General features: G+C 42.0%; 1 protein-coding gene and 1 long non-coding RNA gene across 2 annotated transcripts in view; one reads left to right on the forward strand and one right to left on the reverse strand.

Annotated features, from left to right (window-relative positions):
* The window catches only part of LOC137323684 (uncharacterized), a 35,505-nt gene extending 22,651 nt beyond the window's left edge, over positions 1–12,854 (reverse strand). The window contains exons 1-2 of the long non-coding RNA XR_010963426.1: positions 12,757–12,854; positions 997–1,185 (exon numbers count right to left, since the gene is read on the reverse strand). This is a non-coding gene — a long non-coding RNA (uncharacterized lncRNA). The remainder of the gene's footprint in view (positions 1–996; positions 1,186–12,756) is intronic.
* kalrna (kalirin RhoGEF kinase a) overlaps positions 1–21,918 on the forward strand; it is a 667,943-nt gene extending 646,025 nt beyond the window's left edge. Inside the window, exons 55-60 of the mRNA XM_067987468.1 lie at positions 1,600–1,731; positions 6,339–6,506; positions 7,268–7,346; positions 12,890–13,090; positions 18,819–18,957; positions 21,231–21,918. Of these exons, the coding sequence (XP_067843569.1) occupies positions 1,600–1,731; positions 6,339–6,506; positions 7,268–7,346; positions 12,890–13,090; positions 18,819–18,957; positions 21,231–21,776 (1,265 nt within the window). The 3' untranslated portion in view covers positions 21,777–21,918. The remainder of the gene's footprint in view (positions 1–1,599; positions 1,732–6,338; positions 6,507–7,267; positions 7,347–12,889; positions 13,091–18,818; positions 18,958–21,230) is intronic.
* Positions 21,919–23,648: the final 1,730 nt, after the last annotated feature.

Below are 23,648 nucleotides of genomic sequence, written 5' to 3' on the forward strand. Positions count from 1 at the left end.
CCTTAAATCTGTGATTACAAAAAGGTGATGCAAGCACCATATTAATAAATGAACCAATTGTTTCTTTTTTTCCCAATTTGTATAGTACACTTGTAATTTACCAGCCATGCTTTAGTCACTACAATGTAAAGAATAGTAAAGGGAAGGTTTCCGTCATCCTGCTGTTGGTATACTCTACTCTACCAGATATACTCATCTAATTTTTATTGAAACAGAGTTAGAACAAAAAAATCACTTAAGCCTACTGGAACAAGGAGTTACAATAAGAGTGAAAACCTTTTTAAACCCCCACCCTTCCAATAGTAATAACAATAATGACTTATTGGGTTGCATTTTTTCTGTTTTCAAAATGGCCATCAAGCTTTCACATGCCTCTCATTTACATATTGTGACCAGAATCACATTACCCTTGCATCACTGCTAAAAGGTGTTGCTTTAACAATAGTGCACAGAAACATAATGGCCCGGAAATGGCGCTGAGCAGCAAATGAACCTCGCTCACTGCTCGTTAGTTATAAACTCACCCACAAACTATGCATGGGCTTCTGGGTGCCAACTTGCTTCAATGGTGAGCATAAAGTCCAGCGGTCATTCCCAGGCTACTGTGAGCTGTGAAAGCAGGATTAGGATCTCTCTCTCCCCTCAACCATTCAGCTTGAAGCATCCTTGACAAGCCACAGTCAGAACCAGGAAGGGAAGCAACCATCACAAGCCGCACAGACTAAGAACCAGATTAGTAAATTCACTATAAAATCAGTTAGAGAAAGTGAAATGGAGCGAGGGTAAGATTAAAAGACAGAGATAAAAGAGACCAAAAGAATAAGTAAAAAAAAAATTCAAAATTAAAATTTAATTGAAATGTCCAACAATTAATATCAGGAGGAATGAGGCTCCACATTTTTAAAAGTTAATTTTCAGTGCCAGAGAGGTTGTTTGGCAGTCATTAATACTTATCACACCGTTAAGTTAATTTAGACCTTATATAACTCAGCATACCTTTTTTCTGGAGTGATTAGTTCGTTTCCAGCTGGGCAATGCAGCAAGTTTGTGCTGGTCCATTCATTCAGCCAGCGAGCTGTCCTTTCCTCTCAGCTTTCAAATGAGCAGGGCAAATGGTAGAGCAATTTCCAGATTTCCGCGTTTGACTTTGCATATGCACTCTCCGGAACCTGGTCTTCAATTTGCCTTGAAATAACGATAAGCCCTGTTAACCTCGCCATTATTTCATGAGCAATTTCCGGGCCAATTATTGGATTATAATTCCTTTCCATTTCCCATTAATGGTGCCGCTGGATTTGATTCCAAGCCATTATGGAATGGATGGGAGGCAGGCAAATTGTTAATAATACAGTGCAGCAAATGCTGGCAATGATGTTTTTAAAACCATAAGAAGTGTTTTTGGTTTAGCATCCAGGTATTCTGCAAAGGTAAAAATGGTTGTCCCACTGTCATTACACTTGTGACTGCAAACAACAACTCATTAAATTATTAAAAACTTTTGACTCCTTCATCCTTTCCCCAAGTGCTGAAACTAATTTCCATTCCAGCAAGCACTTCACTTCTAGTTGTGATTTACCAGTCTGTATCTGCTCTTTTCAGGTGTTCCTGCAGCACCAGGCCGGTCAATAGCCCAGGAGAGAAGCAATAGCTCTGTTATTCTAAGATGGTTACCTCCAGCAAGTACAGGAAACTGCACCATTTCCAGTTACACTGTTGAATACAGGGAAGAAGGTAGTCTATGAACACAATGCATTTTAACCAGAATACTGTATTTCAATGGCATTTTATGAAAAAAATTTATATGCGTTCTGTCCCCACCTACCCATGAGAAGTGACGATATATCTGATCTGTCAATCTCAATTTACAAGCAATCCACCACATTTTAAGTAATTTTTGAAGGATATCGACTCAAATAAAAGGAAAAAACTTGAAAAATGTTTCAGTCACTATTAAATCCAATAAAGAATTCAGGAGAAACTTCTTTCCCCAGAGAGTGGTTAGAATGTGGATCTTGCTCCCACAAGGAGTAGTTGAGGTGAATAGTATAGATGCATTTAAGGGAAAGCTAGATAAGTACATGAGAGAGAAAGGAATAGAAGGATATGCTGATAGGGTTAAATGAAGTAGGGTGGGAGGAGGCTCGTGTGGAGCATAAACACCAGCACAACCTATTGCACGATTGGCCTGTTTGTGTGTTGTAAATTCTATGTAATTCTATGAAAAAGTATCGTCCCCTCAATAATGGTAGGGGTAATTCCGCAATTTCATGTTCCCAATGGGGAACCAAGCACACTGCATGGATCCAAGAATAAGGGCTGCGATGTTATAGCCCTATCTTTGACAAAAACAATAATTTCCATTTATATACCACCTTTAACATAGATAAACATTCCAAAGCAGTTCACAATGGCATGTGGAAAAACTGACACCAGGCCAAAGAAGAAGAGATTAAGAGGCGTGACCAAAAGCTTGGTCAAAAAGTTGTGTTTTAAGGAGGGGCTTGATGGAGGAAAGGGAGGTGGAGAAATAGAGGGGTAGAGGGAGGGAATTCCAAAGAGTGGGATCTAGGCAGCTGAAAGATTGTAGCAAATGGTGGGGTGAAGAGAGTGGAGGTATGCACATGAGGCTGGAATTAGGAGAACAGAGTGTTTGGGGTACTGTAGGGCTGAAGGAGGTTACGGAGATGGGCAGAGGTGAGGCCATGGAGATATTTAAAAATGAATATGAAAATTTTCAACTTCAGGTGTTGGTAGAATGGAACTTACAGTGAGATGTGATACAGGAAACATTGTTTTGAATGAACTGACATTTATTAAGGATGGGTTTATTGAGGAGAGTGGGCAGACTCACAAATTTGCATTTTTTACAAATTTCTGTATAAAAATACATTATATGGCCCTTTCTAGGATTTTGAAAATGGGGGCGGGGACACAGGAGTCTCATGAGAGGAGTGCAAGACGCAGCACTTTTCAGCACCTGGCACCATTTTCAATATCTGTAGAATTTAATGGGTGAGGAGCAAGAGATGCAGTGAGTGGATACATCCAAAGATGACAAGCGACTTCAAGATGTGCGTCTCAGATCAACATTGACCAAGTCACAAAGTATTTTTAAGTCTCCCACTATTTGATCTTTGAGTAGAAATTGAAAAAAACAGGAGCAGTAAAAGTTGGGAAAAATAGGGGTCAGTACAAATTATGAAAGAATCAAATATAAATTGTGAAAAATCAAGGTCAGTAAAATGGAAAAAAATCAGAAGCAGCAAAAGTCTGAAAAAAATCAGGACCAGTACAAATTGGAACAAAACTGGGAGCAATAAAAGGATCACTGATTCAATAGATGAGCTTTTCAAAGGTTTGGGGCTGAGAGTTCAGGGTTGTATCGGACTTAAGGTAGAGTTGGGTATCATCAGTGTACATGTGGAAGATGACCCACGTCTGCGGATGATGTCACCAAGTGGCAGCATGTAGATAAGAAAGAGAAGGGGGTCAAGGATGGATTGTTTGAGGAAATCCAGAGGTGACAGTGAGGATGTGGGAAGAGAAGTCATTGCTAGAGATGTTCTGGCCATTATTGGATAGATAAGAGTGCAAACAAGCAAGGGAAGTTCATAGAGTTGGACAATAGTTGAGAGGCCCTAAAGGAAGGATGGTGTGGTTGACCATGTCAAAGGCTTCAGAGAGTTCAAGGAAGAATAATGCACTCATAACATCATTTGTCACTTTGGATAAGGCCTATGGCTTGCAAACCTAATGGAAGAAATTGCAACAGTGGCATACAAAAAAAGGACAGAAAAAGACCAGTTGGTCCATCAACCTGTCCCGTCACACATGGTGCAACCTATAATACCATTAAATTCATTCAACCACTCCTCCCCCAAGTCACGCAAACCCCTGGGAGAGATAAAAATAAAGGAGAAAAAACCTTAGGCCAATTTAGAAACAAATATCAAGCTGGCATTGGACAGCTGTTGTAAGAGATGTTGTAGTATCACCCTGGAGGAAGGGGGTTTTAAAGTTGTGCATACCAGTAATTGCTATTAGGGGAGATGCTGACATCTACAGTAAGTTAGTGCCTACTTTAAGAAGAGAGCAGTGTGACAGGTTGGTTGTGCAGCTTTTAATTTTAAAGGGTGAAGAACATACTTGTGTTTAAGAAAGAAAAGAGGGAGTGACTGGTATGTTGCCATGCCTGCCCTGGTCAGGTCATTGAATTTCTTACAGCACTGGTCTGCAGTTCTGAGGGTAAGAGAGTTGACACTATATCCACTCCACCTCCTTTCACATGTCACAAGACATATTTTTCTGTAGCTTCCTCCCATGAAGACCAAGCAGTCTGTCTTTCCTTTGCTTATCCATCCAGGAGCATTTGGAGGTCACTCAAAAATTGAGAGCCCTTCTTCTGTTCCTCTTTTCTGGGCCAGATCCTGCAGTGGCAGACATTATTGAAAAGTGGTACAAAAACATACATGAGCCATCCAGTGCAGCTAGGGGAGATTGAACTGGGTGATCCAAACACTTTGTTACTTAACTGCTGCTTCCCTCGGCAGCTGATGCAACCTTCAGCCTGAATTGGCTTTTTCAAAGCCTGCACCCCAGTACATTACTCCCATTGTACATGGAATTTGCACCAATGGATATGCAAAGATCCCCAATCGAGAACATTTTGTAAGATTCATCTCTACAGGGCATTAGCAACTGCAATCAGGATTCATCGGCACAAATGGGGCACAATTCACTGTGTGGAATTACAGGGTCTAGAACATAAGTTCAAAAAGGAACTAGATAAGTATTTGAAAAGAAAGACTATAATAGGATATGAGGAAGGGGCATGGAATTGGATTAGAGTAGACAGCTCCAGTTGAAGAGCTAGCACTGGCACAGATGCAATGTGCTGAATGACCTCCTCTGTGCCCTAATTTGATTCTATTTGAAAACATTTACTTGTGCCCTCGGTATATTAGATTTTAATGCTTAATTTTTTTATGTGGTCAGAACGTTTTGTATGTGTGATTACTAATTTAATCCTTTAAAATGTCAAATTTTCACACAATTGCTCAAAGTACATTATTGAAATAAGATTACGAGCGTGCAATAGGTTTCTTTAAAGTGTTAAAGTGCGCATATGGTAGTAACCTTTTTAAAAATTGGAGCTTGTATATTTCTTTTATTATTTTATCATTTTGAGAATAATTTCCAGGATCTTATAAACATATTTCTTAGAAGAACTTTTGTTGTTGCTGTACAAATTTCTAGATTTTTTTTTATTCGTTCATGGGATGTGGACGTCACTGGCAAGGCCAGCATTTATTGCCCATCCCTAATTGCCCTTGAGAAGGTGGTGGTGAGCCGCCTTCTTGAGCGAGATTGCTAGGCCATTTCAGAGGGCAAGTAAGAATCAACCACATTGCTGTGGATCTGGAGTCATATATAGGCCAGACCGGGTAAGGACGGCAGGTTTCCTTCCCTAAAGGACATTAGTGAACCAGTTGGGTTTTTACGACAATCCGGTAGTTTCATAGCCACCATCACTGGTACTAGTTTTTTTCATTCCAGATTTTTATTTAATTAATTGAATTTAAATTCCCCAGCTGCCGTGATTTGAACTCATGACTCTGGATCATTAGTCCAGGCCTCTGGATTACTAGTCCAGTAACATAACCACAATGCTACCGTACCCATGTAATTCAAATTATCCACAAGATCTCAGTTGAAATCAGTGCACATTCATTTCCCAGAATAAGGGGCCTCACTGGTGTCATTTTTATATACTTAGGTTAGATACCATTTCAACTAAGGATTATTCTGGCTGTTCTCATCCTTGTTTAGGCATAATATGTTACCATTTTATATAATTCAGGCTTAGTGTCAGTCTAATGTTTAGGTAGCAGTCAGATACATTTTATCACTGTTTTATAGGCACATTAGACTCATTCTTTGTTAACTTCACCTTGAAGGCATGAATTATCAGGTTACAGGTTATATCTACCATGTGTTCTAATACTCTGAAACTGTAACTTTTTACTGAATTCTGAACAAAACATAGTCTTAATGTGCTAATGATACAAATAAGAATTTTTGTGTGACCATTCATAAACTGTGTGATGTAATGCAGAAGTTAAAATTAGTAGCTTTTTGCTGTGAATGGACCATACGTTTGGCAATGGTTACTCACAATTTCTCAGTTTAGTCAGCTAAACGGTAACATTCAGCAATGTACCTGCTATGTTAGCTTAGATGCCTTGTGAATTTTTTATTGAAAATAATAATATACTTGACAAAAGACAAGTACTTGCACTGAAATGGAAAAAATAATATTGGAGTCCTTCAATGTTTAGGATCACTGGCATGGCAGCAATCAGTAGCATCCACTTTGGACACCTACCTTGTGATTGAGGACCTGATTCCAGGCTGTCAGTACCAGTTCCGAGTCAGTGCAAGTAACCCCTGGGGAATCAGCTCACCAAGTGAGCCATCTGATTTTGTAACACTGTCTTGCAGCAATGGTAAGTGCAGCTGAGTTCTAATTACCCAAATGTGTAAGGAAATGGTCACTGAGAGCAATTCTGAATATGAAATATTAATTTACTGAGGATTAGAGAACTTTATCATTTCTGTTCTTGATATTTATTTCTAAATGAAAAGATTTAAGTAAATAATATACCTGTCTGAAAAAAATGTGGAATATCACTTTTCTAGATATGATGCTGAAATCTTGCAACCCATGAAATATTACTGTTAATGGTCCAGTAATGTTGCAGTTATAAGAGATTTGTTAATAAGAATGTGAGAACAACTCAGTCATACTGAATCCAAACCCAAATTCTAAACAAATAAGGGTCAAATCTCACCAACTAAGGATCATTATTGCTTCCTCCTGCTCAGTAACACAATGAAAGCTCAACTCCAAGCTTCCATTTTCCTGCAGGAAGATAACATTAAGTTTGTCTGATCCCAAATCAAGCAAAGGTTAGTAGAACTAAGTTGAGAACTAATTACCCACTTTCAGATAATTGTAAATTTTTGACCCTGATTTACAATCATCCTTTCTGTCCAATCTATAACTAACTCTAACCAATTCAACTAGCAGTTTATCTGGTGAGTTTAATTGTTCTAAGCCAGATCAGCTAGTGGACCATCACAGCTTTTGGCATAATTGCTCTCAGTGTCATTCATTGTTTGATTTACTATTAAGTCAACTGAATCAATCCTAACTCATAGTTTGCTTCTCAGAAGCTCCTCCTAATTGCTTTTGATCTCTACTCAGAGTCTACAAGTGATGACTCAAGAATTCCATGGAAGGATAACTTTGAATCTGCTTACACAGAACTATTTGAAATTGGAAGGTAGTGTAAATCTGGATTACAAAGGTGATTTTAAAGATTTGGGAGGAAGGGTATATTGCACCCAGATCCCTTGACCAGTGCATTTTCGTTCACTAAAAGCTGATATCCAACTATGTTCCTATATTTGTTGTCTGGCCCAAATTTGTTCTCTGTTTGGCCGTACCAGCTTTCTTATATATGAGTGATGCCAATCATGTTTTCCACAAATAAAATCAACTCTGTTTAATACATTTTGAATACATTACAACAGTCTTATATTAAATGAGAAAATACTTTGGGACTCAATGTCTATATGAAGATTTTGGCATACTACAAGTTGAAGGGTTTCATAGATTTTCAAAACATTTGGGACCTTTTGCAGAATGTATTTCTTTTCATCCATAAATTAATCCTGCAGAACTCTGTGCACTTGTGTGTAGTTTTCAAAATGTGTATGATAAATCTTTAGAGAATATGCAGAGCTGACTGCAGTTTGAGTAAGAATTATTTACGGCCTAATTGGATGGCCCTTAAGCCTGGTACCATATGACAGTCTCTTAAATTACAGTTTTGTTTCAGCAAAAGGTATGTTATGAGGCATTTAATTATATATATCTGTTCATTTTTTTCTTCTTCTCAGACTGCTTATCCTCCTTACTGCAGGAGCACTAAGGCTGATTTGTAGTGCCCCAGCTGAGATCAGCTAACGTAGGAGAGACTAAGAACAAACCTGAGATCTTCTGGTCTGCAGAGTTTGTGCCTTTATCCACTAGGCTACCAAGAGAGCAATTTTTAGAGCAGAAACCTTTGAGGGCCTCAGACATTGCAACCTCTCCTTGCAGCGGATTCTTATCAGAATAAGAAATATTATGCTGATAAGAAACTGCTCTCTCCCTCAAAAAGCTGTTGAGGCTAGGTCAGTTGAAAAATTCAAAACTGAGATAGATTTTTGTTAGATAAAGGTATCCGGGGTTATGGAGCAACGCGGGTCAATGGAGTTGAGGTATAGATTAGCCATGATCTAATAGAATGGTGGAACAGGCTCGAGGGGCTGAACAGCCTATTCCTGTTCCTATGTTCCTATTATGGGACATTTAGTTGTATAAATCTGTTTGGATTTTTTTATTTGAATGGAGATATATTTAATACTTTTTTTGTGTCTGTCCTGTCTGAAGTCTCATTCAGGAGTTTTCTGATTGTTCGGTGTTATTACTGTTTATGATTGGTGTTTATAGTATTATTTCTTCCTGAAACAATGTCATCTACCATTTCTTCTCAGTAATTGAATTATCTATTGTTGAAAATAAGGGTTTAAACTTACATCTTTCACAAAAACATGATTAACTTTATCCGTTGAATTATCTTTTGCAACTTTTAATGCCTTCAAGGTTTTAACTTAAAGGTCTCAGCTTCTCCCAAAAGCCTGGGCTTGGACTTGATATTTTTGCCCAGAGCTGTGATGCTGTGAGCTGAATTTGGATTGTTCAGTCTAAGCATGTGCAGTGTGCTGAATTTCCCAGAATGCATCAGTGCAGTTCAGTCAGCTTTCGTGATGGAATATTTTTATTTAGTTTCTGCTCAAGTTTTTCAAAATTATTTGAAGAAAAGCTAGAGGACAAATTTCAAAATCTTTATTCAGGTAAAATTTACCTTGCATTTATTTATTAAACAGAGGGGCTGCATTTGTTTATTAAACAGAGAGGCTTTGTGTGTAATACACATGTATATAATATGTATGAATGAGTGAGTCTGATTGAAGAAAAGACAGACCAGTGATTAAACACCTGTCGTAACTTTTATTTTGTGCTTTATGAACTTTAGAAAATAAATAGGGCCAGAATTTACTGTAAGTGGCAAACAAACGGTGCCCGCCATTCATTAGACTTGCACTTGCCCATAGACTTTCATGAGGTTTTACACGGCAAGTTGCTGTCAGCAGGAGATCAAAACAGCGTGGCGCCCTATACTGGGCACCTGAGTGGTGTTTGGAATTGACCAAAAAAAAGTCTGATCAAATGGCGGCTGGCGGCAGCACTACTCCCCGCATTTTAAATTGACTGACTTTGTTAGGTTTCAGGGGCCACCATTTGGTGTCCAACCGAGTTTGTTCTGGTATCATTCGGTGCCTCTCGGCCCACCCTAGCACCAGTTGTGGAACGAACATGGTCAGCCTTAGGACTGCGGAGATAGGAGGCAGAAAGCGGTCTCACAGCATCCTACTGTAACTTCGCCGACCAGCGTCAAAAACCCAGATCCTTGGCACTGCTGGCTGCGTCTCAGACAGCTCTTTATGTGAAAAAAATTTGAAAAAATCCGACACTCGGATCTCACAGTTGTTTTCTACAATTGTAAACAATTTTACAACACCAAGTTATAGTCCAGCAATTTTATTTTAAATTCACAAGCTTTCGGAGGCTTCCTCCTTCGTCAGGTGAACGATGTGAAAAAGTCTCTGACAGCTAAAAAGCTCCCACGGTCTGAATTCAGGCTTAATTAAATATGCGCAAACTTTAAATGTCGGCAAGACAGGCTCCTCACATCGCATCAGACCAGCCGCAACTTTTCGTGTCGCGTAGTACTGGAACTTCACGCCGTTCAATGTATTTGATCGGTGAGTCAGATGGTGAGATGTCGTTTTCGCAAAGCTGATGGTGGAGCGGTGCATCTCGGACAGCAACTTCCGGATTTTCACGTTTAACCACACATCTGTCCTCGCCAGAAGTTGCTGTCCAATTTGAGCACAACTAACAGTGAGTGCCATTAGCCTCACTGTTATCTTGACTGTAAATTTTGGCCCATTAAGTTTAAAGAGACACAAAAACCTGATTTTAAAGTAGTACCCAACACGGGTGCAAAGTTGGCGGAGCAGCCGCTTTGCCTGCCCATTTGTGCCAGCGTGAAGCCCGAGCCTTTTTAGCATGCTGCCGGTGAGCTGCAGGCGCAAAGTGGGTGCCCCGCTGCAGCATGCCGGTTCTGGGAGTTTGGGAAATCAGCTAGCTACCACACTGCGACATTTGGCAGGTTGGGCCTGGATGGGGTGGCAATCCCAGGGTTGGGGGGCTCGAACAGGCCAGCAGCAGGCCAGGGTTTTTTTGGGGGCCCAGGAGGACACTTCAGCTTCTCCAGGCCCCACCAGAAAAATAAATAAATGTTATCTGGGCCGTTCTGTGAACAGACTCCTGCTAGTTAGGCCACCCGACACCTGGTACAACTGGGTAGAGCGGGCATACTCCACCCATTTGAACCTGAAAATTGCAATGGGAGTACTATAACTGTTTCAAGCAGATGGACTGCTTGTCCATTTACAGGACCACCTGAAAATTGTATCAGGCGGGCCATGGGTGTTAATGGGATGACCGAGGTCCCCCCAACCACTCCCCACATCCCGACTTTCATTTGCTGGTCACCTGTTTTCCAGGCAAGAAATGGGCAGCCTACAGTTGAAAATCACCCACAAGTTGTTTTTCCTCATTGTAATTGAAATCATTTTTCAAAAAGTTAGTTAAATTTTGAAGGAAGCAGCTTCGAACTATCTCATTTGATTATCATGTTATTTTGACAGTTAGAAAATGCATGCATTCAAATTCCTAATAGATGTCACACGGAGAGACAGAGAAAGAAAGCGAGAGACAGTGTCTTTCCTCATTTCATTTGTTTTATCAAACAAGAAACAAATGAATTGAATTTTGAAAGGTCTAATTACTACCTATGTTTTGTTGATAGTTGGCAATTGGAATGTTTACATTTTCTTATACTGTAGCTGTGAGAGGGAGACAGAGACAGAAACAGACACAGAAATACACACCCAGGAACCAATTCACAAAATACCCAAATTCGATATTTACAGAGATTATTTAGAAAGTCACAAATTAGTGTTGCTGGACGTAGGACCTCCCCCCAACCATTGGAGTAGGGCCCATGCCCTGTCTCTCCTCTCTATGCTGACACACACCAGGAATCCACCAGTGAGTAAAACCTCACATTCAACTCCCAGCTGTCCCAAACTCCGCGCCCCCCCCCACAGTGATGCCAGATCAAAAGACCCTTCCCCCATGCTGCCAAACTTCAGCAGCCTCACTGCAGTACTGTCAAACTCCTGAATCTCCACCTCAGTGCTGCCAAAGCCCAGAACTGCTCCTGCACCCCTTTTCCCTCCCATATTGCTAAATCTTGCAGACCATCTTGCTGTGTATTGTCAACTTTAAAACTAGTAAGGGATAAATATTAAATACATAGGTAAATGGAATACATATAAAATATAAAGGCTGCCGTTTACACGGAATAATTGTCAGAGTTTTGAAATTGAATCCCCAAAGCACCAGTAAAAATCGCAGAATGTATTTAAATAAAAATGATATTTGACTTATTCAGTCACTGTCGCTCAATGACTCTGACGTTATTCCCTCTATTGCATAAAGATCCTTATTGATAGAAAACAGTGCCTGCTGGGAACCTTCACAACTGACCCTGGCAAAATTTCCAGGGTCAGAAGAGCTTTACTAATTAACTGCGAATGGAAGGCAGCCATGTCACTGGGAGTGCATCTAGGGTGTTCATTATATTAAAAACATCTGGAAAGTGCAATGTGGGTGCCTGAGCCCAGGATGGGGTGTCAGGGTCCCTATCAGAAACAACATAGCGGTGTCCACAGAACCCCCACCCCTGAAAAGGGCTGCTTTAAAATTAGTTTTTTTGAAAAAACTAATTTAGCGGTTCAGACCTAAATTCTGACCTGGACTCCCAAGTGGGCCTCACCACCACTGGTGCTTGGGGAGGTGGGTCTTGTTAGACCAGGCATTCCTCCAAAAACCATACGCCAGGTCCCTCTGAAGGCCAGGGATGGGAACCCCTGATGTGGGAAGTCTCTGTCCCCTTACAACGATGGGCATGTCTGGGCAAACAAAGGCTCCATCCACAATAGGCCATACAGGATATTTGGACGTAAGGGAAGGATGCAGCATATCCCAGTCCTGGCCTAGTTTTCAGCTGGTCCAATGGACTCCTGCCAAAGTTACAGTGGAAGTACACCAGAACAGCCACAGAATTTTGTGGCCCATCTGGTAAATCTTGCTTACCATCTTGCTTTGTATTTTTAGTTTTAAAACTGGTAAGGAATAAAAATTAAATAGATAGGTAAAAGATTACATATAAAATGAAGGCCACCCATTTATAATTTTTAGATCTGTGGAACTCAATCCCCAAAGCACCAACAAAATTCAAGGATTGCCATTCAATTTGAATGGAATAGTAATTAGTCAGTAAATCAATGGCCCTGATGTTATACCCATATGGCATAAACGCCCCCATTGTTATTAAACAGAGTATCTTCCAACTCACCGTCAGCAACGTCATGGAACATTTGCAAGTGTTCACAATAAATACATAAACCAAGTGATAAACACACAGTCCTGAACCAGCAAGTAATACTTACTGAACCCATTCACAGTCTGTTGAAGTGAACATGTTCCCACAATTTGTAAGATGCAGGACTCCAAACGACTTGGGATCTCATTTATGTCATTGTGCCTTTCTACTTGTGTTTTTAATACTGTTCTGTATTGCAGGGGTCGTTTCTCTGTGGTGAAGAAATGTATACAAAAATCAACCAAAAGAGAAGTAGCTGTTAAGTTTATCAGCAAAAAAATGAAGAAGAAAGATCAAGTAGCTCATGAGGCAGCTATCTTACTAAATCTACAACACCCACAATTTCCTGCAATATGTGATACGTTCGAGTTTCCTACCAGCTATATCTTAGTTCTCGAACTGTAAGTGACCATTTTGATTCCTCTGAGTCATCAGCATTTGTTAGACAAAATATCATTTGCATTAACACTGTGGGATTGATTTGCATTTTTTGCGAGCCTAGCTATTCATGTAAATTAGTTTTCCTCCAAAGTTCAAGCAGCCATTTTTTTCTTCTTCTTTCCCGTTAACTTTGTCCCCTCCTCCTCCTGTCCTTGAAACTCCTCACTGGGATATGGTTTGTGGGCACCATGTTCCCTCTGGTACCTTGCCAAGCTTTCATTATTCACGTTAAGACCAGACAGTGAATGTTGACGGGCAATTTGACCACATAGAGCATCACAGTCGAGCCCAATTGTGTTCTCATTCATCATCCACACACATTCACCTTCTTGCAGATGTCAATGGACAACAATTGGCAGCAGGATTCCTGATTTTTTTTTTCTTCATCTCCTCCATAACCCAGAGGCGGTGAAGATGATTGTAGCATCTCTTCCACCATCGTGGCCGAAATCAGCAGACTCAGCATAGCCTGGAAATTGAAGCTGTGGCCTTCCTGGTTTATATGGTTCAACTACTCACTGCCGTAACTGGTTGAGTCATCAAGGAAGCTCAACCATTTTTAATGATACTTAAATGAGCTTGAGACACAGAAGCAGTTCTTTTGCACATTTGCCAACTGCTCAGTCTTGTCCTGAATTTACCTTCCAGCAGCATCACTGCCAGTAATAGGCCTAACTTCAGCAGCAGTGCTGTAAGGTAGATGAGGTGGTGCTGCTGCCCACAGAGTTAATACCATGCTTGATGGCAATATAAATACTGCCACTGGAGGAAGAATGTTGCTATTTATCCAGTTACCATCAGGTTGGGCAGCACAGCCAGCCCCTCCAGCCTTGCACTGCATTTTTGCACTTGATGACCTCGGCCATTGGGAAGCTCTGACTACCATCAAATAAAATCATGAAACTATGACTTAATAATAATTGCAGCTGTGCAAGTTTGCACATGTGCAGTTCTTTTTGTGATGGTGTTATGCTGTAGAATCCACCCCCCTGTAAACACGGCAGATTCCTCAACATGGAAGTCCCTGAAAGTGGTAGGCTATAGTACTGCTTAGAATCATTTCTTGAAGCTATTTGTAACGTAAATGTAACATTAAACTGGAAAGTCCAGATATACAAAAAACTCGCACAGATTTTCAGCACAAATACTTTTAAATTGCGTTGAAATGTTTTACGTGATGTGTTGTATTACTAATTATGGAAGACAATGGATTATAAAAAGTCAACACCTATCAGCTTCAGACATCTTCATGATTTTGTTCAACTGCTGTTTTCACTCAACACCAGTCACCGCTAGCAGTTGGAACTAGTGAGAATGATTTGGCACATGCTGCTTCACAAATGTAAACCTGCTAAGTTTTGAACTACATTTTAAATTTGTCTTTTTTACTTCTATATTACAAGGAACAGGTGATTGTTTTCTGTACTCTCCTATCCCTGTGCCCAAACAAAACCCCAAACTTCTTATTGGTATATTTTCCCAGATCAATTACAGCAATGCAAGATGAATACTTGAGAAATGGATGGAAAGCAAAAATGCTGGTAGCATGTCTCCATAGTTACAACACAATCACCAAACACTTGTGCTGGTGACATTAGCCAGGGCTGGGGCAGGGGTCAGTTGAAACAGTCTAGAGGCCTGATCCCAGATAACTTAATGATTAAAAGAAGTTCAAAAATGCAGAAAGGAAATAAAAATGGACGGAGACAGTTAAAAGCAAGTTAAAATAAATTAAGGAGCAGAGGGTCAAAAAGAACTGGGAGCTGAGATGGTTCTGAAGGTCCAATATCAGGACCTGATTGAGGCGGGAGTCATCGCTGGTAAACAGCACGTCGAGGAGAGAGACCTGATTTTGGTGAAATTAAGTGATTTTTAAAAATTCATTCATGGGATGTGGGCGTCGCTGGCGAGGCCAGCATTTATTGCCCTTGAGAAGGTGGTGGTGAGCAGCCTTCTTGAACCACTGCAGTCCGTGTGATGAAGGTAATCCCACAGTGCTGTTAGGTAGGGAGTTCCAGGATTTTGACCCAGCAACGAAGAAGGAACAGCGATATATTTCCAAGTCAGGGTGGTGTGTGACTTGGAAGGGAATGTGCATGGTTCCCATGCGCCTGCTGCCCTTGTCCTTCTAGGTGGTAGAGATCGCGGGTTTGGGAGGTGCTGTCAAAGAAGCCTTGACGAGTTGCTGCAGTGCATCCTGTGGATGGTACACACTGCAGTCAAGGTGCACCGGTGGTGAAGGGAGTGAATGTTTAAGGTGGTGGATAGAGTGCCAATCAAGCGGGCTGCTTTGTCCTGGATGGTGTCGAGCTTCTTGAGTGTTGTTGGAGCTGCACTTATCCAGGCAAGTGGAGAGTATTCCATCACACTCCTGACTTGTGCCTTGTAAATGGTGGAAAGGCTTTGGGGAGTCAGGAGGTGAGTCACTCACCGCAGAACACCCAGCCTTTGACCTGCTCTTGTAGCCACAGTATTTATGTGGCTGGTCCAGTTAAGCTTCTGGTCAATGGTGACCCCCAGGATGTTGATGGTGGGGGATTCAGCGATGGTAATGCCGTTGAATGTCAAGGGGAGGTTGTTAGACTCTCTCTTGTTGGAGAGGGTCATTGCCTGGCACTTGTCTGGTGTGAATGTTACTTGCCACTTATCAGCCCAAGCCTGGATGTTGTCCAGGTCTTGCTGCATGCGGGCACGGACTGCTTCATTATCTATGAGGTTACGAATGGAACTGAACACTGTGCAATCATCAGCAAACATCCCCACTTCTGACCTTATGATGGAGGGAAGGTCATTGATGAAGCAGCTGAAGATAGTTGGGCCTAGGACACTGCCCTGAGGAACTCCTGCAGCAATGTCCTGGGGCTCAGATGATTGGCCTCCAACAACCACTACTACCTTCCTTTGTGCTAGGTATGACTCCAGCCACTGGAGAGTTTTCCCCCTGATTCCCATTGACTTCAATTTTACTTGGGCTCCTTGGTGCCACACTCGGTCAAATGCTGCCTTGATGTCAAGAGCAGTCACTCTCACCTCACCTCTGGAATTCAGCTCTTTTGTCCATGTTTGGATCAAGACTGTAATGAGGTCTGGAGCCAAGTGGTCCTGGCAGAACCCAAACTGAGCATTGGTGAGCAGGTTATTGGTGAGTAAGTGCCGCTTGATAGCACTGTCGACGACACCTTCCATCACTTTGTTGATGATTGAGAGTAGACTGATGGGGTAGTAATTGGCTGGATTGAATTTGTCGTGCTTTTTGTAGACCGGACATACCTGGGCAATTTTCCACATTGTTGGGTAGATGCCAGTGTTGTAGCTGTACTGGAACAGCTTGGCTAGAGGTGCGGCTAGTTCTGGAGCACAAGTCTTTAGCACTACAGCCGGGATGTTGTCGGGACCCATAGCCTTTGCTGTATGCAGTGCACTCAGCCTTTTCTTGATATCACGTGGACTGAATCGAATTGGCTAAAGACTGGCTTCTGTGATGGTGGGGATATCGGGAGGAGGCCAAGATGGATCATCTACTCGGCACTTCTGGCTGAAGATGGTTGCAAATGCTTCAGCCTTGTCTTTTAAACTCACGTGCTGGGCTCTGCTATCATTGCGGATGGGGTTGTTCACGGAGCCTCCTCCTCCCGTTAGTTGTTTAATTGTCCACCACCATTCACAACTGGATGTGGCAGGACTGCAGAGCTTTGATCTGATCCATTGGTTGTGGGATCGATTAGCTCTGTCTATCGCATGCTGCTTCTGCTGTTTAGCATGCATGTAGTCCTGTGTTGTAGCCTCACCAGGTTGGCACCTCATTTTTAGGGACACCTAGTGCTGCTCCTGGCATGCTCTGCTGCACACCTCATTGATCTCCTGGCTTGATGGTAATGGTAGATTGAGGGATGTGTTGGGCTGTGAGGTTACAGATTGTGCTGGAATACAATTCTGCTGCTGCTGATGGCCCACAGCACCTCATGGATGCCCAGTTTTGAGCTGCTAGCTCTGTTCTGAATCTATCCCATTTAGCATGGTGATAATGCCACACAACATGATGGATGGTGTCCTCAGTGTGAAGACGGGACTTCGTCTCCACAAGGACTGTGCAGTGGTCACTCCTACCAATACTGTCATGGGCAGATGCATCTGCAACAGGTAGATTGGTGAGGACGAGGTCAAGTAGATTTTTCCCTCGTGTTGGTTCTCTCATCACCTGCCGCAGGCCCAGTCTGGCAGCTATTTCCTTCAGGACTCAGCCAGCTCAGTCAGTAGTGGTGCTACCGTGCCACTCTTGGTGATGGACATTGAAGACCCCCACCCAGAGTACATTCTGTGCCTTTGCTAACCTCAGTGCTTCCTCAAAATGGTGCTCAACATGGAGGAGGACTGATTCATCAGCTGAAATAATCAGCAGGAGGTTTGACCTGATGCCATGAGACTTCATTCGGTTTGGAGTCAATGTTGAGGACTCCCAGGGCCACTCCCTCCTGACTGTATACCACTGTGCTGCCACCTCTGGTGGGTTTGTCCTGCCGGTGGGACAGGACATACCCAGGGATGGTGTTGGAGGAGTCTGGGATGTTGACTGAAAGATATGATTCTGTGAGTATGGCTATGTCGGGCTGTTGCCTGACTAGTCTGTGGGACAGCTCTCCCAATTTTGGCACATGTCCCCAGATGTTAGTGAGGAGGACTTTGCAGGGTCGACTGGGCTTGGTTTAAAAACTGTGATTAAAAATAGATTGGAGAGTAGAAAGGAAAGAGCAATAAAAATGAAGATTCAGTGGGAGAGGCCAAATGGGCAGCAGGGAATGCCCTAGAGGTTTGACATCAGAAGCTCATTGAGGGGCCAGACAAAATTTATCATCGGGGCCACTGAGGGCCCTGAGGATGCATAAACAGTTGGGCAGTGCTGTGCAGCGAAGATAGTTTGAAATCACACAATGGCTGCATTTGATTTCACTTTCAAGCAGATATATTTACGCCACCAGATTTTTATCTTTTATCCTAACACTCAGTAGCTTCATAGTACAATCATATGGTGATTCTCAGAGCCAATATATCGTGCTAGTAATAGGTTATGCAGCTAATGTTACTTGACAGGTCTTTTAAATTGTAGAAGCCATTCACAGTACCACCTATGGGTGGAATTGGAACTGCATCCAAATGTTGACACTTGAAATGAATTTTGCCTTAGTCAGAGCCTGCCATAGGAATTTTCAATACATTTTTGAATAGAGTGTTAGGACCCATTCATCAAAGGTAATTTTAACCTAACCCACCCTGACGGAATCAGGTTGACCTCCCATTTTATTCCTCGTCCGATTTTACTCTCCATTGAAGTCACGGGAGTAGAAATGTAATTGCGTTTCACCCAGATTTCCAGCTTTAAATCGGTGTTCCACATACAATTTCGTGGTGGGATGTCTCACGTCAGAAATGCTCACGAAATGCGTATATAACATGTATAAAACTGAGAATGATTTGGCACATGCTGCTTATAATGCTAAATCATTCTCAGTTATATATATATATATATATATATATATGTTATATGTGCATATAATAGGTGTGAAATAATTGTAATTTGTTTTAGTTTAAAACTCTGGTTAATTTTCCCTCCTCATCCCTTGGTATGATTTTTTTTTTTAAAGTACTTTTAATATTAGGGTATTCTAAATGCTCCTGTTCTTGTTCTCAAAGCTTGGATAATGGTCGCTTGCTTGAATTTCTGGTAAATCAAGGGGAACATTTGGAGGAAAAGGTAGCCTTTTATATCCGGGACACCTTGGAGGCCCTCCAATATCTACACAACTGCAGGGTTGCTCATTTGGATTTGAAGGTAGGACTTTACCTAAATTTTAAAAAATGTGCAGGGCGGGGGAGTGGAACGAGCTGGATTGCTCTTGCAGAGAGCCGGCGCTGACTCGATGGGCCAAATGGCCTCCTTCCGTGCTGTAACCTTTCTATGATTCTATGATTCAACATGGAATTCTTATTCTTCCATTTGAAAATTATATTTTCTGAAATTTTGCATTCAAATTTAGTTGTCAAATGAACTCAGAAGGTTGTTTTTTTCTCACTTTGTTTGAGCAATGTAAATTAAGCAAATAATTAGAATGATGTTAGATAAACTAGTTCCTCAATTCCAACAACACAGTAAACAATAAATACCGGTGTGAGGTCCTTGCTGCTTATTGCACAATGTATTTGGTAACATTATTTACCTTTTTACCCACTCTTTCGCAAATTTTCCCCACTCTCCTTTTCTGTTAAAGAGATTAACTCCTTGCTAGGGCGTGGTTCAGTATTCACCAACATCTCTTTGGTACTACATATTTGAGCCTCGATCAGGAACGCTTGTATATTATTTGACCATGGAGGGCATTACAGTTGAGCCTGATTATGTCCTCTTCCATTCTTCAACAACAACTTGCATTTATATCATGTAAAAAAACATCTCAGAGCACTTTACAAGGGACAGGAGGACGCTTAGCAGAAAACAGAAGAAATGTGGGAGAACAAAAGGTATGGTTGAAGAGAATATTTTCAGAGGATTTTGAAGGAAGGGAGAGAGGTAGCAAAGTGGTTTTGAGAGAGTGCTCCAAAAGGCAGTGGCAAATGGCTGAAAGATGGTGGAGTAGAGGAAACAGTAATCCAAAGTCAAAGGAGCAGAGTGTGAGTAGGAACATAGAGCTGGGGAATTTTGCTGAGGTAAGGTGAAAGGAGACCGTGGAGAGATTTGAAAACATGCATGAGGAGTGAGAAGTTGATATGCTGGGCAGCAGAGCTGACAATAATGGGGCTGGCGGATGTGTGCACCGGTGCTGGTGCTCTCTCCTGTAACCCCATTCCTTCCAGACTCTTTTATATTACTCCTTATCCCATTCCCTTTTAAATGATGTTCTAGTCTCTGCCTGAATAGCCACTTGTGGTTAAAGCACTCAGTTCAAAACCTTCCTTCTCACTCCTCTTTGGTTCTTCCAGTGAGAATCCTGGGTCTCCATACCCTTGTTCCCCATTCACCCACCAGTGGAAACAATCTTTCACTGTTTACCCACAGTAAAGTCCCCAGGTTTTACTCATTCGTTTACTGGTTACTCCTCTCTCAGCACTACTCCCACTCACCATGTGCTACTGCTGCTGCTCCTGGCTCTGCAAAACAAGCGGGGCTCCACCCCATTCCCCAGTCTCCCTTTCTCACCCTTCAACCGAGCCCCAACTCCCCCTCTCCCCGTCCAAGCCCCTTTCTCCAACCTCCATTTTCCCAGACTCCGTCTCTCCACCGAGCCCCATTCCCTAGTCTCCCTCTCTCCCCAGTTTGCTCTCCCCATAGCCCCCAGCCTGCTGATGCTCTCTGCTCCCCCCCTACCCAGTCCCTCAATCACCCAGCCTCCAGTCCACCCCACTCTCCCAAACCCTAACCCCAATCCCCTGCCCCCTCGACTCTGTTCACCCTCATCCAACCCAGCACCGCATTTGTTCTCTCTTTCTTTCTCTTTCTCTCTCTCCCCTTCTCCCCAGACTCCTGGCCATTTCTCCACCAGCTGGTCCGGTTTCTGGTCTCCCCAAAACCAGGGCCCCATTCTCTGCAGCAGCAGCCGGTGATGTCATAGGAGCTGTTGCTGCGGCAGAAAATTAATAGGGCAAAATTCTCTCGGGCTGCCGGCAATGCTGGCCAGGAGATTCATTCCCCATTCTGGAGAATCCTGAGCAAGGCGAGAGGGTTGGCAACCCGAATGGATTGAAATTTTGGCAGTAGAGGACAGATACATAAGCTGGGAATTCCCTGCAGCGAATGAAGAAAATCCTTGAGATGCCTTTCGACAACTAGCAATCTGCTCAATGGCAACGATTGACAATGGTGCAGCAGCCGGTTGTCTGCTCGTACACTCAGCTGGGGAATGTGATTTGAGAAGACCTTAAAAAAAAGGTTATTGCTGCAGTGAGAGGGAGACAAGGGTGTAGGGAACTTGTAGGTTATTGAACCTAATGCTTCATATTGGTGCTAAACTGAGTGGGTCTGAAGTCAATAATTTGGATTCACACGGGCCGAAGTAAACAATGCATGTGGCACTGTTCTGCCTTATTAATAAATCTTTTCCTTCCTAACAGCCAGAAAATCTGTTGATTGATCTTCACACACCTGTGCCACGTGTCAAGCTTATAGATTTGGGTGACGCTGTTCAAATCACAACCTATTATTATGTACATCAGTTGTTGGGAAATCCTGAATTTGCAGCTCCTGAAGTAATTCAGGGAACACCTGTTTCTCTAAGTACAGACATCTGGAGTCTCGGCGTCCTCACTTATGTGATGCTAAGTGGGGTATCCCCCTTCTTGGATGAGAGCGTAGAGGAGACATGTATGAATATTTGTCGACGAGATTTCAGTTTCCCTGATGAATATTTTCAGGGAGTCAGCCATGTTGCCAGAGACTTCATAAGGGCCCTGCTTCAGGGAGACTTCCGCTGGAGACCCACAGCTGCCACTTGTTTACAAAATCCTTGGCTACATCCTCAGAATGACAGTTACTCCACAACCCCACTGGATACCTCACGGTTGGCTTTGTTTATTGAGCGCCGCCGACATCAAAATGATGTGCGCCCTGTCAGCAATGTGAAAGGTTTCTTACCAAGCAATCTTGGATCAAGGATGTAAAGCAATAGTGACCTGTACATACTGAGTCACTAAAATGCTGAACAATGCATTGAGAGTAGTTTCACACCACACACTGCTGGAATAGTGGTGCTGAGCACAACTTGAATAGATTTAAACAGGTTAAACAGTTTTATGTTGCAATAGAATCATGTATATAGAATGTTTCTGAAATAGTTTCCTTGGAGACACATGGCAAACCAGATGAGCAAATTTCAATATTTACTCAAGAGTGAGTGCAAACGTTTTAACCCTTTTTGAGCAATTAATATTCTTTGACGTTTTAAAGAGAAATTAGTTTTGTGTTGCATATAACAACTGCAAAATTAAACTCCTGGAAATTTCACATGCTGAACCTTGAAAAGTAGATGTCAAGAAAATGCAAAACATTGCAACAATAATCATATTCTCTAAGCAAAGCGAATTAAATGCTAATCCTACTAAACTTAGTTTAATAAAGCAATGCTGTTATGGTCCTTGAAAAGTTAACAGGTAATCTATGAGGTCCAATTTTATGAATGTGCACTATGAAGGTGAGGAATCTCATTGGCACCTGTGCATTTTGGAAAATTGTGGGCACATAATTTTCCATCCCTTAGTGCCACAGTCTCCAGAAATGTAGGGCTGCAGATGAGGCCTCCTCTGTTAGCACACATTCATACACTAGACCATGTGGTCTAGTGACAAAATTCTAATATTGTCAAAAAAAATGTTATTTTAAACCCAATTTTCTCTTCTCCTTGGGTTCTGGGAGGTATCTGGTCCTTCGCCCGAGTAGCCTCTCTTTATGTGTGAGCCTAGATGGTGAATATTGGCAGCCTATTACAGCCAATCCTGCCCTCATCAATATCCACATACATGTACCTTCCAATAGTAATCAAAGGATAGCAGGTACCCCAACGAATTTTTCTTATTCTCCTCCCTACCTCACTGGAATTAAGGCCAACTTTACCATCTCTACTTCCACCCTGGTTTATATCAGTTAACTCAGTTGCGAACATAACACCTGGCACTTTCTTGTTCTGTGTGGCTTAGTACCACATCATGTGATGCCTTTAACTCACTGAGCATTAAGGGAGCTTAAAATAATCAAATTTCCCTTATGTTCTTCTCAAAGCTGCATTGTCATTTGGAATCAGCTTTAGAGGTCGTGAAAATGATGTTCACTATATGACGCTGGTTAATTTTCATAATAGTTATTTCATACCAGTACGACTAAAGGTGAGCAAGATTGTCCAAACGGAATAAGAAGCTTAAAAATACTATTGTCAAATTATGGTAGATTTGCATGCCAAATACCATTTCTCACACCCTAAAAATGCACATATTTACATGCAAGGATATCTGTCTTGCAAGCTTAAAATTCTGGATTATGAAAAGCCTTGTTAAAACACCACAACATTCTTTTTATTTTCATTCAATTTTGTGAATGGGGCCAATTTTTATCTTTGTTACACCCTGAAATGGAGTGCTAAATTGGCCAGAAGTAAGACCTATATCCATCCCGGTGAATTTCTTGATCAAGCCTGCGACAGGTGGTTGAAACTACCATCTCAAACAGGCAAGAGCTTCATTTGCCTATTAAAATAGATTAGGGATGTCCCTCCACATGATTTCTTGGCATGCAAAATGCCAAGTCCAACTCACATCTATGGTTACTCGGTGTATAGCTCAGATAGGAGGTCATGTAAAGGGCATACAATAGTAAGGTGAATGTTTTTTGGCCATTTCTGGGCCATTTTTGTTCCCCCCCCCCCCCTCCCGTTTGCACTTAGATTTTAATGAACCTTTGGGCCTGTTGTTTTGCCCCCTGCACCATTAGTAGCACCAATGGATTTCCCAATGGGCATCCTCCAAGTTAACATGTTTGGAAGA

This window comes from Heptranchias perlo, chromosome 7 (assembly GCF_035084215.1).
Source record: "Heptranchias perlo isolate sHepPer1 chromosome 7, sHepPer1.hap1, whole genome shotgun sequence".
Classification (NCBI taxonomy): Eukaryota; Metazoa; Chordata; class Chondrichthyes; order Hexanchiformes; family Hexanchidae; genus Heptranchias; species Heptranchias perlo.